This window comes from Myodes glareolus, chromosome 10 (assembly GCF_982192425.1).
Source record: "Myodes glareolus chromosome 10, mMyoGla1.1, whole genome shotgun sequence".
Taxonomy (NCBI): Eukaryota; Metazoa; Chordata; class Mammalia; order Rodentia; family Cricetidae; genus Myodes; species Myodes glareolus.
Window position 1 is genome coordinate 12,503,556 of NC_142035.1, and position 15,516 is coordinate 12,519,071.

Sequence of the window (15,516 nt, forward strand, 5' to 3'; positions counted from 1 at the left end):
AGCTTTGCGTATGTGGTGTCTCAGCATCAAATGCTGTGCTTTGGCCTCCCCTGCCCCCAGGTGCCTCCCATCACTGTTGCTGGTCCGTCTTGGAGAAACTGTGTTCTCTCCTTCTAGGCTCTGTGTGCCCAGCATGGTGCCGGGTTGTGCCGTGGAGGGGCTCAGAATCTGGCGTATGTACATGTGTGCCCCGCTTTGTGTATCAGACAACCCAGCCTGTCTTGTGCATGCTGATGAGCAGGTGCTCTGGCTTGGACACAGATACAGGCTGTAGAAGTGTGAGTTGGTGACAGGAGACTGGTCTTGGCAGGCCTCAGGTCATCTCCCTGCCCCCAGGTGCTTTGCTGTAACTCAGAGTTAGTGAACTTGCTCTGCAAAGGGCCAGGCAGGAGGCCACAACACTGGAACAAAAGGGGTTTGGCTAGGTGCTAATAAAACTTTATTTAGGAAAATAGGCTGGGGGTCATAGCTTTCTGTAGGCCATTTGTCTGCCTGTGCTCATGGCCCAGTTCTAGGCTCACCTTAGCTCACTCCCCCACCAGGCTTAGCTCCCCGGTGGCCTCAGTTTCTCTAGTCTCTCCAGGAGCCTTACAGTTTTGTCCCCTCTGCTGCCCATTGCCTCAGCGGAAGGGACCAGGCTTGGCCACCCATTGGGACTGTTTCCTTCCCAGAAACCGTTTGTACCCTCCGATAGCGCTGGCCCTGCCGCCTGCCCTCTGCAGGAGCCTCTCATTTGTGGCAGAGGATAATTGTGGTCCACTCAGCCTTGTTCCCGGAAGGCAGCTGTCTGGGGATGCTGTACAAGGAGGGGCACTTGGGCAGCCCTGAAGCCCTCGGGGCCCTTCAGGGAGGGAGATGGCAGGCTCTGCAGCTCCCCCGCACCCTGCCACGAACTCAAATATGTGCTAAAATAGGAAAGGGCTGAAAGTTAGGGTGTGGCTGTGGCAAAAGGGCAGGGTTAGCACAGAGTGGAGGAAGGGACGGCATCTCCCGCCACGTCTGAACTGAGCCTCAGAACCGCGGGAGTCTTCAGGGAGGGATTTAAGCAGAGAGGGAAGGTGAGGCTCACCGTAGCAGCCTTAGAGCCGTCCCAGGGACTTGGTCTTCTTATTCTGCTAGAGGAGAAAACTGAAGCACAGAGAGGTTAAAGTATTAGATGGAGGGATTTGAACCCAGGTCTGTGTGCTCAAAGCTGGGAAAAGGGAGCAGGGCCTCCCTTGGCTGTGCTGGTGACTCAGAAGTCTTAATACTGCCGTGTCTGCTGGGACTTCACTGCTCAAATGCAGCACTGACTCTTCCTCCAGCTCTGGAATCCTCTAACCCCATGTTTACAATGGAGACTAAATAAGCAGGCTGCTTGGAGCCTGGCTGCCCTGCTCGGATGCAAGTAGCAATTTGTGTGTCTGTTTGTTCTGAAGAGGTAATCAGGGTGACCCAGGAACACACTCACATAACCCAGGAACACTCACACACAGGTAGTTTCCTTGGAGGAGGAACCACCACCTTGAAGAAGTGGGGTCTGGAGGTGTCTGTGCTCAGGCTGCCTTACCCCAGAACCTCATGGGCCTTCGGCAGCTGCTAACTCTGGGCCTTGCTGTATCCTCTTTTTTGTTTTTCAAGACAGGGTTTCTCTGTGTAGCCTAGGCTGTCCTGAAACTCACATAGTAGACCAGGCTGGCCTCTAACTAGGAGATCCATCTGCCTCTGGCTCCCAATGTTGGGATTAGAGGTGTGCACCACTATTCCTGGTCCTTTGTTTGTTTGTTTGCTTGTTTAAAATATGATTTCTTGTTTTAAATTTGTGTGTGTGTGTGCAAGTGCATCACATCCCCTGGAGCTAGGCTTGCAGGTGGTTGTGAGCTACCCAGTGTGGGTGCTGGGGAACCAGCCTGGGTGTGTATGTGTGTGGCTGCATTCATGTGCATGTGAGGCCAGAGGTGGACATTAGACGTCTTTTCTCAGTCACTTTTCATTTTGGTTTTTGAGACAGGGTCTGTCTCTGAACCCAGAGCTGGGGTAGACTTGGGCTGCACCTGGCATTTATATGGCTACTGCGAACCTGAACTTGGGTCTTGATGCTTGCACACAGCTTGAGCCATGTCAGATTTTTAAAGAATCAGATAGCTTGCCCTTCATGTGGAGTTTACACTTTGGTACGCAATTTTGGTACACTCTCTCTGCCAAGCCACATTTGTCCAGGACTTGCTTCTAGCCTGTGGCTGCCGGTTGGCAAAGGCTGCCGAGCCACTGCCATCTGACTATGTACTGTGTGTCTGTGGCTTACAGTTCTCGAGAAGAGTGAATTCAAGGATGAGTCCCAATACTTCCGCTTCCACGCTGACGAGGAGATGGAGGGGACCAGCAGCAAGAACAAACAGCTTCGTAATGACTTCAAGCTGGTGGAGAACATCCTGGCCAAGCGGTTACTGGTAGGAGCACAGTAGGACTACCATACCTTTCTTCCCGAGTCTCCTGTGGCTCCGGAGCAGCTTCAGCCAGTGGCCAGAGCAGGGCATGCAGCTCTAAGCACGAATCTCGGGCTCAGGAAGCCAGGTCACTGAATCGCACTCCTCCCAAAGCACTGGGGTTGCAGGTGCTCGTGCCCTTCATCTACCCCACACCCATAGCTTCCTGGTGTCTCCCTAGTCACCTATGACACTGTAGGCTTCAGGAGTCTGTGTCCTGCCTGCATTCAGGAGCCTTGAGGGTTTGCAGTTGGGAACATTTCTCCGTTAGGTCAGAAATGCTGGTATCTTAGCTCACCTGGGTGCTGTGCCTGCTGTCTGGCATGCTTCTCCCATCTCTGAGATTATCCGGTCTTGCTCCCCCTGGCGTTCCTCTTGTGTTCTTCTACTCCAGCCAGAGCACATTCCCCATCACATGGTAGACTGTCCCCTCCACACACGATCAGAGGCACAAGTGGGGCAGGTTCAGTAGAGTTCCCAGTGCCCACGGAGCTCCTGCTGACTCACTGTGGGTGCGTGTGTACCCACACGCCAACTCCCAGGATCCCAGCTCATTTCCTGGCCATCCTGCCCTGGGGAATGTGTCCCCCCAGTTCCCTTTTACCTATTCTTCTGGCAGATAGGATCTCTTCCCTTCGTGTTAAAGGGCTACTGAGCCCTTGCTGTGAGGACAGCAGAGACTCTGTCTGGGCTGGAGGGGTGGGAGGGTGAGAGAAGCAAGCTGGCAGGTGATCAGTACCAGCCTCTGGGAGGAGAGGGTGGCATCCCCTCATTCGACATAGTTGTGTTTGGCACCTACTCTGTCCCACGACATTCTGATGTCACTCCAGTCCACTGGCCTGGCCCTGCAGTCCAGTCTGCACCCTTACCCTGCAGACTTGGGGCCCCAGCTGCTGGATCGTAGTCCATGGTGTGAGCAGGGTGGTATTGCTCCCACCTCGCTGCCTCAATTGCATCTTGGCCTCGGGCTTTCAGATCCCGCCGCAGGAGGACGACTACGGCTTCGATCTCGAGGAGAAGAACAAGGCTGTGGTGGTGAAGTCTGTGCAGAGGGGCTCACTGGCAGAGGTGAGACCCCAGGGTGGCCACTCAGTGGGGCAGTGTCCTCCTGGCTGGCAGAGGTGAGACCCCCCAGGATCCACTCAGTGGGGCAGTGTCCCAACTGGCAGAGGTGAGACCCCCCAGGATCCACTCAGTGGGGCAGTATCCCATCTGAGCATATCTGCTGGCAGAGGTGAGAACCTAGGGTGGCCACTTACTCAATGGGGCAGTGTCCCAGCTGGCAGAGGTGAGACCCCAGGGTCCACTCAGTGGGGCAGTGTCCCAGCCCGGTATGTCTTTATGTCTTTTGGAGGTGGCACATCTCAGCAGGTTCTGGGATGCCGGCTGATGCCTTTTTTATTTTTGCTTCTGTGGGGAAACTTCAGTCTGGAACTTGTCTGAGATGCAGGGTAGCTGGGAAAGGGGACTGCGGTTCTGGCATGTTCCACCAGCGCCACCTGCTGTACTCCCGGGAATGTACAGGGAAAGTGGAAGTCTCCCTTGAAGGATTTCTTTCTTAACTCTCTCGTGGCACCTCATGGCCCACTGGGTTAGCAGGAGGTGGGGGGTGGGGGCTAGACGTTTGGTTCGTGTTGATGTTCATTCCATATTATTGGTTACATTCTCATGAACACAAAGTGGTCACCCCACTGACCTTGGTGCCGTGACAAGCAATGGCTGGCCCTGACCATTTCCTCCTGAGGGAATTGCCACCCACCCTTGCCTCCTTGATCTTTTATTTACAGCTCAGAGCTCAGAGCCTGGGCTCACACACCACTTACCACTCGTCCAGAGGGAATGAATGAGCTTCCTGGTGCTTCTCTCTAGATGGCTGGCCTGCAGGTGGGGAGGAAGATCTACTCCATCAATGAGGACTTGGTGTTCCTGCGGCCCTTCTCTGAGGTGGAGACGATCCTTAACCAGTCTTTCTGTTCCCGCCGCCCGCTACGCCTCCTGGTAGCCACCAAGGCCAAAGAGTGAGTGTGACCCCAAGTCTTCCTGATCTAACTGCAGGTGTCCCAAGTGCACGTGTGTGTGAGTGGTAGCTCAGACTTGAGGACACAGGCCCGTCAGTATAGATACAGTTCCTGCCTTCCGTAGATTCAGGTGGAGTTGGGGTGTGGACAGGGAACAGATGTACACAGGACAGGAGTGAGGTGATGAGTCAGATGGAGGTGGATGTGTATGGTTGAAGAAGACAGAGTGTGCAGAGAACAGGGGCACAGGGGCCAGAGAGATGCCACTGGGGACAGTGGTGGCACTCAGAGATTACAGAGAGTCGAGGGGGGGGGGGATCCTGGGGCTGAGGGCTCTGGAAGGATGAAGAATCTGGCACAAAGACCCTCGGGTCACCTTGTTCACAGCATGGTGGAGGGACAGAGGCAGTGAGGGGTTGGAGTGGAGTGGGAGACAGGAGAGGTGGATACAACCAAGGGGCCAGGCCCAGTGGCTCCTTATGCCCGTGGCAAGGTCCCATGGATGGCCACTGGAGATGGAAGCTTCCCCGGGGCTGCAGGTAGAAACAGGTGGCAAGCTGACAGCTGCACAGCTTGCAGGTCAGGGTGGACCACATCTACATGTAGGTGCAGAGGGCATACTTCTATTTTAAGATTATGTATTTGGTGTAATTGATCCAAATGTTGGCTGTGAGCTGTGGAGAGTTTTCAGTGAACCGACGGGGGAAGGGGGGAGTTAAACGACCCTTTCTCAGGGGTCATCTAAGACCATTGGAAAACAGAGATTTGCATTACAATTCATAACCATAACAATATTACAGTTAAGAAGTAGCAATGAAAATGATTTCATGGTTGGGGGTCACCACCGCATGAGGAACTATACTAAAGGGTCTCAACGTTAGGAAGGTTGAGGACCACTGGTTTGGACTATTTCTGTAAGAAGAGATGATGTAGGGGAAAGGTGACAGGTAAGGCTTGTCTGCTAGGTGCCAGAGATGGAAGTCCCCAGGGTTTAAAGTTCTGAGAACAGGCTCTCAGGGCGATTCTTCCTGCCTGGTAGGCATAGAAGGAACCATACTGTGTGGTAGGGACATGGCTGAGGCAGGGCGACAGAAATCTGCATGGCAGTTTAAGATAAGTGGCACCTGCTGCTCCCCTTAGCTGGTGCCTCCCCTTGACACCTGCTACTCCAGCTGTGTCTCCATGATATCCAGACCCCTGCTGCTCCCTCCCCTTGATATCCGCCCCCCCCCCCAGCTGGCGCCTCCCCTTGATATCTGCTCTCCAGCTGGTGCCTCCCTTGATATCTGTGCCCCACAGCTGGTGCCTCTTCATGATATCTGCTTCCCCATCTAGTGCCTCCCCTTGATATCCCCTTCCCCAGCTAGTGCCTCCCCTTGATATCCCCTTCCCCAGCTAGTGCCTCCCCTTGATATCCCCTTCCCCAGCTAGTGTCTCCCCTTGATATCCCCTTCCCCAGCTAGTGTCTCCCCTTGATATTCACCCCCCCAAGCTGGTGCCTCTTCTTGATAGCTGCTTCCCCGGCTAGTGCCTACCCTCGATATCCCCTTCCCCAGTTAGTGCGTCCCCTAGATATTCACCCACAGCTGGTGCCTCCCCTTGGTATGTGTTGCCTTCTCAGCTGGCGTCCCTCTCTGCTTTGGTTGATGGCCTTTTGACTCTTTGCCATGAGCTTTGGGTATCTGGTTGACTGTGTTTCTGGGTGCCATTCCTTTCAGGACTGATTTCCAAGAGGCCTTGGGGACAGGGTAGGGTAGTGGTAGAAAGGGACTTTAAGGGAGCGGGAGCCACACTCCTTTTTCTCATGGCCTGTCCCTGCCCCTGTGCCTGCTAGGACCATCAAAGTCCCTGACCACCCAGAGGCCCTGTCCTTCCAGATCCGAGGAGCAGCCCCGCCATATGTCTTTGCTGTGGGCAGAGGTGAGCTGGAGCCTGGTATGCGGAACCTCTTGGGGCTGCATTCTGCGCATGGGGAGACATGGGCCTGGTGCTCCTGTACTCCAGCATCTACTGCTTTAGCAGGGACCTGCACAGGAGGGGAGAAGGAGCAACTTGAAGACATGGGAAGTGCTGGGGCTGCGATGGGGGAAGGGAGGCATGCCATCTAGATGGGCTGGAAGTCCCCCAGGCAGGCAGGCAGGCACAGAATTCAAAAGGTATCAGAACTCTGAATTTGGAGGCTCCACAAAATCACTTCTGTGCCCACATTGAACCCATGGGGGACCAATCTAAAGCCCCCATGACCTGTGCTGGTTTTCTTTGGAGACTGTTGAAGGTGCTGTTCTGTTGTCTGTGAGGCCCAGGAGATATCTGATGCTGGTTTCCTGATAGTCTCCCAGTGACTCCCTTTAACATTTGTATTTTCTCCTTTCTGCTTAGGGTTCTACTTGCATTGATTATTTTTTAGTTTTATTATTTTATCTGTTAGTATTTTTGCTTGCGTATATACATGTGCGCAGTGTCTGTGGAGGTCAGAAAGAGGGTGTTGCATCTCCTGAAACTGGAGCTAGAGACAATTGTGACCCACTTTGTAGGTGCTAGGAGTTGAACTCTGGCCCTCTGGAGAAGCAGCCAGTGTTCTTAACCACTGACCCATCTCTCCAGGCCCTGGGGCTGCTGTGTATCTGCCAATTAACAGAACACACAGCAGTGAAGGCAGCTAGGATCTGACAGTATTTTACAGTGGGCTGTATCACCTGTGTCTTTAAAAGGTCATTTCTTACCGTGCCAGTTTGTTCCCTCTCCAGGAGGTCCCTGGCCTTGTCTGTAGGCAGTTTTTGGTTGTCACCATGAGGGAAGGTGTGTTATAGCATCTAGTGGACAGATGTGGATGTTGCTGGCATCCTGTAGGTTCCAGGGCAGCCTCACAGAACACCAGGGGTCCCACATCAGGTGTCAGAGAGATAGTTAAGGGGGGTTCTGCCCGAGTAGCTGTTGAGGCGTCTGTAGTTCACAGTGTGTGTGGCTGTGTCACTTGGTGGTTCTCAGCTGAAGGAAAGTGCCTGAGTTGGTAGATTTAGAGGAAAGGTTCAGTGTGGCTCAGGGTTGGAGTTGATGGGCACCATTGCTCTGGCCTTTGGAGAGAGTCTCACAGCAGACGGGTCTGGCAGAGTGAAGCCCTTCACACACAACCAGAGTGACGACTTAAGAGGGCAGGGACTCCCAGTCCCCGTCAAAGGCGTGCCACCAGTGACCTCCCTCTCCCGTTTCTTCAACCTTCCGTAGCCTCCCAGCAGCATCAGCCAGGGTCCAGCCGTCAGTGTGTTAGACCTTGGCTGGAACTAAGAAAGGGCTGGCATGTAGTGAGTACCAGCAGTTTCCCATTCCCAGACTTTCTGAGTCTCTCAGAGTCCTGTAACAAGATGTGCTGTGTATGAATGCCACAGATGAGGTCACTGAGGCCCAGATAAGTGAGGTAGCGCGTTGTAGGCTGCAGGGCAGCGGCGCAGTTGGGAGCCCGAGACTGCGGCCTGCACTGACCAAGGTCCTCCAGGCCTGCACTTCTCCTAAGTGGAGGCAGCCAACCATTTCTATCTGTTTCTAGACTTGTCAGTTAACCCACAAAAGCCTGGGTCAAGAGCCACTGTTTGGGCTTTGTGGTAGAGTTGAGAGGGATGGGCTTGAGTCAGGCAGCTGTATTGTGGCCTAGCTTTTCTAAGGTGCCCTAAGGTAACTTTGGTGTCTCTTTCTGTCACTTGGCTTTGGTCTTTCGCTATGAGGTCATGCAGGGTTCTGAAAGACAGTTGTCACTAAATGGGGACACCAGCTCTGCCCTGCCTATTGCGGGTGTCAGTGGCAGCTCTCTGGTTGGCAGGTGGGAGAAGCCACAGCTTCTAGATGCAGCTGTTGGCAGGGGCAGCCTGAACATGGCTCCTCTGCCTGACTCTGGCCTTAAGTGCCCCTGTTCCCCAGGCTCCGAGGCTGTGGCTGCTGGGCTCTGTGCAGGCCAGTGTATCCTGAAGGTCAGTGGCAACAACGTGGCCAATGATGGCGCCCTCGAGGTCCTGGAGCACTTCCAAGCTTTTCGCAACCGCCGGGAGGAGGCCCTGGTGAGCACTCAGCAAGAGATGGGAGCCTGGGGAACTCTGGGCTGGGACATGAGCCCTGACAGCCTAGGTTTTCCTTGCTGAGCTGAGTAGGAAGGGCCCTTTACAAACGGGGCACTGTAACTGTAGAGTGGAACATGTGCTGTGTGCCACGAGCCACACTGACTGTAGAAACCGCTCTTGTGTGGATGGGGCCGGGGTTCTGGTGGATGTTGACAGTCGCTCTGATGTCCACACTCACTCTCAGCAAGTGTTTACTGAGTGCCTGTCATGTGCCAGTTGTGCTTCTTGGCCTTGGGGATGCAGGAGAGATGGGGACACTTTGGCTGTGCCCCTAGTGTTTTCAAAGCCGTACTCCTGAGCTCCTATATGGAGCCCATATTCCAAACTGAGGACTGAGTGTGGCCAGTGTTCCAGAGTAACATTTTAGAGGTCTCTTCAGAGGTGGCCTCATGGATGGGAATCAGACCCGTCTTGGCCTGTCCCTTCTCCCCCTCTGAGCACAGGGGCCTGGCCCACTGATAGTGGCTCTTTGCAGGGTCTGTACCAGTGGGTCTACCATAGCCATGAGGATGCTCAGCAGGCGCGGGCCAGTCAGGGTGATGAAGACACCCAGGAAGAGGACCAGCCTGACTCAGGTAAGGGACTGGGAGTGGGAGGAGCTTCAGTCTGGGGCTACCATAATGGCTGATCCTCTGTGTCCCCAGGTCCATCCCATTTGGTCCTCAGAAGTGCAGCCTGTGCCAGTCCCCTTGGCTCTGTGACAACTCAGTGTGGGCCCCCATCTTTAGTCGCTCACTCTGAAGTCTCGCAGCCCAGAAGAGTCTCTCCGGGTCCTGTTTCTGTCTGGGACTCTTGGGAGTTCACTGACTTGTCTGTTTTAGCTTCTAGAAACTTCTCACCTGCCTCAGCTCCTGATTCTCCTGCTGGCTGATGGCCCAGCACAGTTGGCCCAAGTCCTGCCAACTCTCTTTTTCCGTATCTCTCTCCATCTGCTCACGAAGGACCCTTACGACACTCTTCCTGTTTACTCCTCACTGACTCGTTGGTTGCTTGCTTAACAGCCCACTCGCTGACAGTATGGCAGATCCATGGGTTATGGGACCAGAAGTGTGTGTCTTCTGTGGGCCACTGTCCTGTCTTGACCTGCCGTGTCTCCTCTAGAGTGCCTTTTGGTCCTCAGTAGTCAGTTCACTTCCTCTGCTGGCTGTTGACAGGCACCACAAACTTACTGAGGCCAGATTGACACCGACTTCCCCCAAACCTGTGCCTGGTCCATCTTTATCCTTTTGGATTCTTGAGCCTCTTTTTGTTCTCCCTCCCTGGTTCCTGTGGCACTCTGTCCACGCTCTCTGCCCTTCTTTCCTTCCACACCCAGGGTCTGACCAGTTCCCACTGCCTGCGCTGGGACTGGTTCGGTCTGGTTTTTACCAGGATTATTGCAGCGGCTTGCACACTGTCCTCCCCTGGTCGACCTCCGCCACGTGTCACACACACAGTGTCCTCACAAAGTGAGAACAGAGCCTTCTGGTGGCCTTCTCCCTGCTCAGGGGCAAGATGAAATCCTGACCGCAGCTCCCAAAGCCTGGTGTGTGTGTGTGTGTGTGTGTGTGTGTGTGTGTGTGTTTGTGTGTGTGTGTACGTGTGTGTGTGTACACATGCGCACGTGCCAGCCTGGTTCCTGGTGTCGCCTCCCTTCTCCTTCTTTCTTACCCTCTGTTCTGCATCTAGCTGAATATACTTCTGCCCCAGCTTCACACTTGTGTGCAATGCCTGGGCCACTGCCCTCCCTTCACTCCGATGTCTGCTCAGATATCACCTCCTCAGAGGTCACCCCCTGTGCCCTAAACACATAAGTCCTTCCTGGAGCTGGATCACAGGAAGGTGTGGGCTGAGCCAAGTCAGCAAGCTTCAGCACTGGCTCAATTCATCACTTCTCACCTCTCAGCCGCTCAGATGGCTTTTTACATGGTGGCCCTGGCAACTTGGAGTCCACTTGAGATAGAGAATGTCTCCTCCTTTCTATGGATACAGTGGGGATCCAGATGGCAGTTCCCTGTTGTCTGTGGAACCAAAGTGGGCAGGTGGGGTCAGTCTCCACTGGGAATGTGGCACTTGGGTCAGCGCTTGGGAGGGTGGGTGGGTTAGTGGACCAGCGAGCGGGTGAAGCTACCGTGTGCTTGTTGGTGTGTCCCCACCACAGCCTGCTCAGGGTGGCAGTTTCGCTCCCGGGGCGCAGTGCTAGTCTCAATGTAGTTTGCCCCTCTGGCTTCCAGCCCTGCCCCTGCTGTCCCTGGGTCCCCAGCTGAGCCTGCGTGAGGACAGCGCCGTGGTCAGCCTGACGGTGGACAATGTGCACTTGGAGCACGGTGTGGTCTACGAGTATGTGAGCACAGCCGGAGCCAAATGCCACGTGCTGGAGAAGATCGTGGAGCCCCGCGGCTGCTTCCGCCTGGCCGCCAAGGTCTCACCTTGTTCCTGAGTCCTACCCCAGCCATCCCACTCCACCCTGCTCCATGCCCCCTCAGGCCCCGACTGGCTGTGTTCCAGCCTCAGGTCAGGGTAGCTGATCCCTTTGCCCTGCAGCCCTGGCATCTAGTTAGTTCCCCAGTGCTCACCAGCTGCGGAACTGGAGAAGATGGTTACTGTCCTTTTAGCCTCACTTTTCCTTTCTCTAAAATGGGTGTGTCACAGCCCCAGACTCCTATGGTGTCATGGTGCAGAAAGGGTCCCCACAGGTAAGGACACTCTGCCCCCATGGTACACAGGCATGCTCAGAAGCTGTCCTCCCTCCCACAGATCCTTGAGGCCTTTGCTGCCGACGACAGTGTCTTCGTGCAGAACTGTGGGCGGCTCATGGCCATGAGTAGCGCCATTATCACCATGTCCCACTACGAGTTCCACAACATCTGTGACACCAAGCTGGGCAGCATCAGCCAGAGGATCAACTGCTACCAGGAGGTACTTGCTGCCCACACTCCGCCTCCAGCTTTTCTGCCATGTTCACCCTAGTGAGACTAAGCTTCATGGGCTCAGTCGTGGACAGACTGTAGATGAACCTTCAGGCATGGTCATATCCGGGTGCCTGAGCAGTTCCTGTGGGAATCTGTTTGCCCACATCGGCTTCACTCTGAGGCTGGGCCTTCATTCCTGGTGATCAGATGGCCCGTGGCTCTAGCTGCAGCATCCCCTGACCAAACGACCTCTCAGGGTGCTCCTGACTCTACGTGTGTCTCTTGCCTTTCCCTGGCCCCAGCATTGTAGCATGAGGAGGTGACCGTGCCTGAACCTCATAACTGAGGGTCAGAGACATGGTTCCTAAGACATTACAGCAGCTGAACTAGAGAAGAAAACCCGTCAGTGCTCAGAGTCACAGGTCCTGCGAGGCTATCCCTGTGAGAGACACTCGGGGGACCTCCTTCGTCCACGGCGCTCCTGTTTTCTCCAAGCGGGAATGTCGGGTCTAGAGGCCAGGATAAAGTGGCTCCAGGGGTATTCAAGGACCCCCTGACGCCACCTCACACTCCCTTGTCCCCACCTCTCAGTTTGCAGTCCAGCTGAAGAGCAGGGTCAGCCCCCCCTTCAAGCAGGCACCCCTGGAGCCCCACCCGCTGTGTGGCCTGGACTTCTGCCCCACCAACTGTCACGTCAACCTCATGGAAGTGTCCTACCCTAAGACCACCCCTTCGGTGGGCAGGTCCTTCAGCATCCGCTTCGGACGCAAACCCTCCCTCATCGGCCTTGACCCAGAACAAGGTACTTGCGTGCGTCTCTTAGATAATGTATTAGATCTCACCTTACAGATGAGGAAACAGAAGAAGGTCCAGAGGCCACTGTCAGTGACTCCACAGTCACCAGGGACCCAGGCTCCTCTATTTCTGTGTGCCATCTTTTGTTTGAGTCTTTTGTCTTCACGATGCCTGTCATGGTAGAATATGGCTGTCAGAGTACCGGCCATCACGTCTGCACTCTAGGTGGGAGAGAAGATCTCAGTAGTTAGAGTGTATTATCAACAAATGGCAACTCTTTTTCTCAGGGTGACCTAGTGTTCTAAAAGTGTCAGACAGGCCATAGTTGCTCTTTGTATTCCTCTGTGCAGAGAGGTTCAGGCAGGGTTCCCTCTGTGTGAGCTGGGACCTGTTTCTCAGTAAGCTCCCCCACCTTCACTGCAGGCCACCTGAACCCCATGGCCTACACACAGCACTGTATTACCACCATGGCTGCCCCCGCCTGGAAATGCACATCTGCAGTAGATGGGGACTCCCAAGGCCAGGGTCTCGATGACAGCAGCTTCGGGTCAGCCAGTAGTGGTTCCAACCAGCAAGACCGGGGCCTGAGCTTTCTGCTCAAACAGGAAGACCGCGAGATCCAGGATGCGTACCTGCAGCTGTTCACCAAGCTGGACGTGGCTCTCAAGGAGATGAAGCAGTATGTCACCCAGATCAATAGGTGAGGCCTGGCCCCGGGGCAGTTGGGGCTTCTCAGCCCAACCCTCTCTGCAGGCATCTTTGTTCGTAGCAGCCACTCTGAGCACCTCAGGTGCAGCATGCCTGGCTCTACCCACCTGCTGCCTTGAGCATCTGTGACAACCAAATCCCTTCTTTGCAAGGAGAGCCTTCTCTAGAGAAGTGAGGGGCATAGGCAGTGTCCTCCTGAGGCTAAAGTGCCTGTCTATGAGAGTCTCTGATTTAACATTGCAGCAAATCAGGCCATTGACAAGGTGTCTGTTACTGTAGGATACTGTGGTGCACAAAACCGCTGCCAGCTCTGGGCAGTGATAGCTCCACGCTCACTACTCAGGAGGTGGACAGAGGTTGGTTAAACAGTACCCAAGGTTGCTTCTGCTAAAGCCAGGAGCAGGCAGTTCTGTGTAGCACGTAACAAATAAGTGTCCAGGCTGTTGATGCAGGAAAGAAGAGGAAGAGGAGAAGGAAGGACAAGAGAAGGACGTGGTGGTAGATTAGGGAAAGGAGGAGGTGGAGAAGGAGCAGCAGCAGGAGGAAGGGCAGAAGGAGGAGGTAGAAGAGGGGATGGAGGAGGGATAGAGGGAGGAGGTGGAGGAAGACGGGCAGGAGGAGGAGCATGTGCCATTTTATATCAGGAGACCCGAGAAATGCATTAGCCAGGAACAGTGTCTGGGCCGGTGTAGGGACCTGCTTCCTGTACACTACCTGGAGGGAGCGTGTGGACCCAGCCAGGGCCATTTGTATGAGACCAGGTGCCAGGTAATGCTGAGAGGAATTAATTTTGTGTGACGCAGCGAAAGCTGTGCAGTCAAGTTTAAGAAAGGTAAGAAAACCTCCAACCGGGGCTAGAGAGACGGCTCAGCAGTTAGGAGTACTGGCTGCTCTTCCTAAAGAACCCAAGTTCAATTCCCAGCACCCACATGGCAGCTCATGTGTTTGTAACTCCATGAGTTTAATGAGTTTGTAACTCCAGTTCCAGGGGTCTGACAACCTTATAGACGTACCCTCAGGCAAAAACTAAACAAGCAAATAAGTAAATAAATATAAAAAGAAAAGAAAAAAGGGGCAAGCTCCTTCCTTCCTTGGTCTGCATTGTGGGGTCTCTGGGCATGTAGGGTATCTGGCTACTGCTCACTCAGGGTCATGATATCCTCCTCCAGTTGACAGCCCAGACTGTCTCCACACACTGCCCAATAGCCCCTGGTGGGCACATTATGTAAAATTCTTACTGATTTACCATCACTTACGGGTACTAGGTGATGCCCAGTGTCTTTATATGCTTCAACACTATCAGCAGCCTGCTCTGTGGGTCCTGCTGTCACCCTGTTTTCTGGAGAAGGAAACAGAGCCTAGGAAATGCCTGTGTGAGAGGGCCAGCAGGGCCGTCTAGCTGCAGAGTCCATACTGTTAGCTGATATTCACTGTGGCTGCCTGCCAGAGGCCAGAGTCTGTCCACCACACACTCTGCTTTTTAAATGAAGTTTTACGGTGAACATACCTGCCAGTGGTGTGCTGCTGCGGTGGCAGAGTTGGTGTCCATACTGTGGTGCTCTGTTCTGCTGCAGCGACGGAGTTGGTGACTGTAACCAGGGTGTTCTGACCTGCTGCAGATGTGGAGTTGTTGGCTGTAACCCAGGTTCTTTGACCTGCAGACCCTGGGTTTCTTGTTTACTTTTCCTTTTTTCTTTTGAGACAAAGTCTCATGGAGCTGAGACTGACATAGAGCTTGCTATGTAGCTGAGACTGACCTTGAACTCTTGACATACACACATATATATATTCCAGTCTCCAGAGTGCTAGGGACTATAGGTGTGAGCTTCCCAGCCTATGTGAGGTATTTATAGTCAGGTCCAGCAGGAGGCAGCACTGACCACCCATGAAGTTGCTGGTAGGACTTCAAGGGAGGGAGAGCTGCTGCTGGGTTTCCATCACCCCTCCATGGAGTCAGAGACAAGGTGAAGCTGATCCCTGGTGTGGCAGTGCCGCTGGCCTATATCCTCACCTTCAGTGCCTTTGCCTTGTCCTGGCAGGCTACTGTCTACCATCACAGAGCCGACCTCGGCTGTACTCTGTGACCCACCCTCGGCGGAGGAGACCTCATCTTCCCCGCTGGTCAGCGAGGAGAGTGAAGTGGACAGGACTGACCATGGAGGCATCAAGAAGGTGTGCTTCAAGGTCTCAGAGGACGAGCAGGAAGACTCGGGCCACGACACCATGAGCTACCGTGACTCCTACAGGTGCGTGTGACCTGAAGGAGGCCCTTGGACAATCGAGGCCTGTTGGAAAGTCAAGACTGTGATGTTTCTCAAGATACAGGGGATCAGTCTCTGGGGTAACAGTGTGTGTTGGTGGGTCAGGAGAATCTGAACCTCTCAGAGAATGTTCCAGAATGCCTCCTTGGCTCCCTTGCCCTGAGCTGAAGTCTCCGAGCCTGTTATGTGGACACCGTTCATTCTGGGTACTCCATATGTTCACAGGTGTAGGAGAGTCAGGGTTCTGTGATGTGGGGGGCCTCTGTAGA

The 15,516-nt window shown here is 54.3% G+C and overlaps 1 protein-coding gene across 1 annotated transcript in view; it reads left to right on the forward strand.

Moving 5' to 3' along the window:
• Prex1 (phosphatidylinositol-3,4,5-trisphosphate dependent Rac exchange factor 1) overlaps positions 1–15,516 on the forward strand; it is a 156,043-nt gene that overhangs the window by 122,482 nt on the left and 18,045 nt on the right. Inside the window, exons 16-26 of the mRNA XM_087910975.1 lie at positions 2,287–2,429; positions 3,441–3,533; positions 4,335–4,483; positions 6,318–6,403; positions 8,396–8,532; positions 9,068–9,167; positions 10,806–10,993; positions 11,329–11,490; positions 12,075–12,285; positions 12,702–12,978; positions 15,026–15,232. Of these exons, the coding sequence (XP_087767101.1) occupies positions 2,287–2,429; positions 3,441–3,533; positions 4,335–4,483; positions 6,318–6,403; positions 8,396–8,532; positions 9,068–9,167; positions 10,806–10,993; positions 11,329–11,490; positions 12,075–12,285; positions 12,702–12,978; positions 15,026–15,232 (1,753 nt within the window). The remainder of the gene's footprint in view (positions 1–2,286; positions 2,430–3,440; positions 3,534–4,334; positions 4,484–6,317; positions 6,404–8,395; positions 8,533–9,067; positions 9,168–10,805; positions 10,994–11,328; positions 11,491–12,074; positions 12,286–12,701; positions 12,979–15,025; positions 15,233–15,516) is intronic.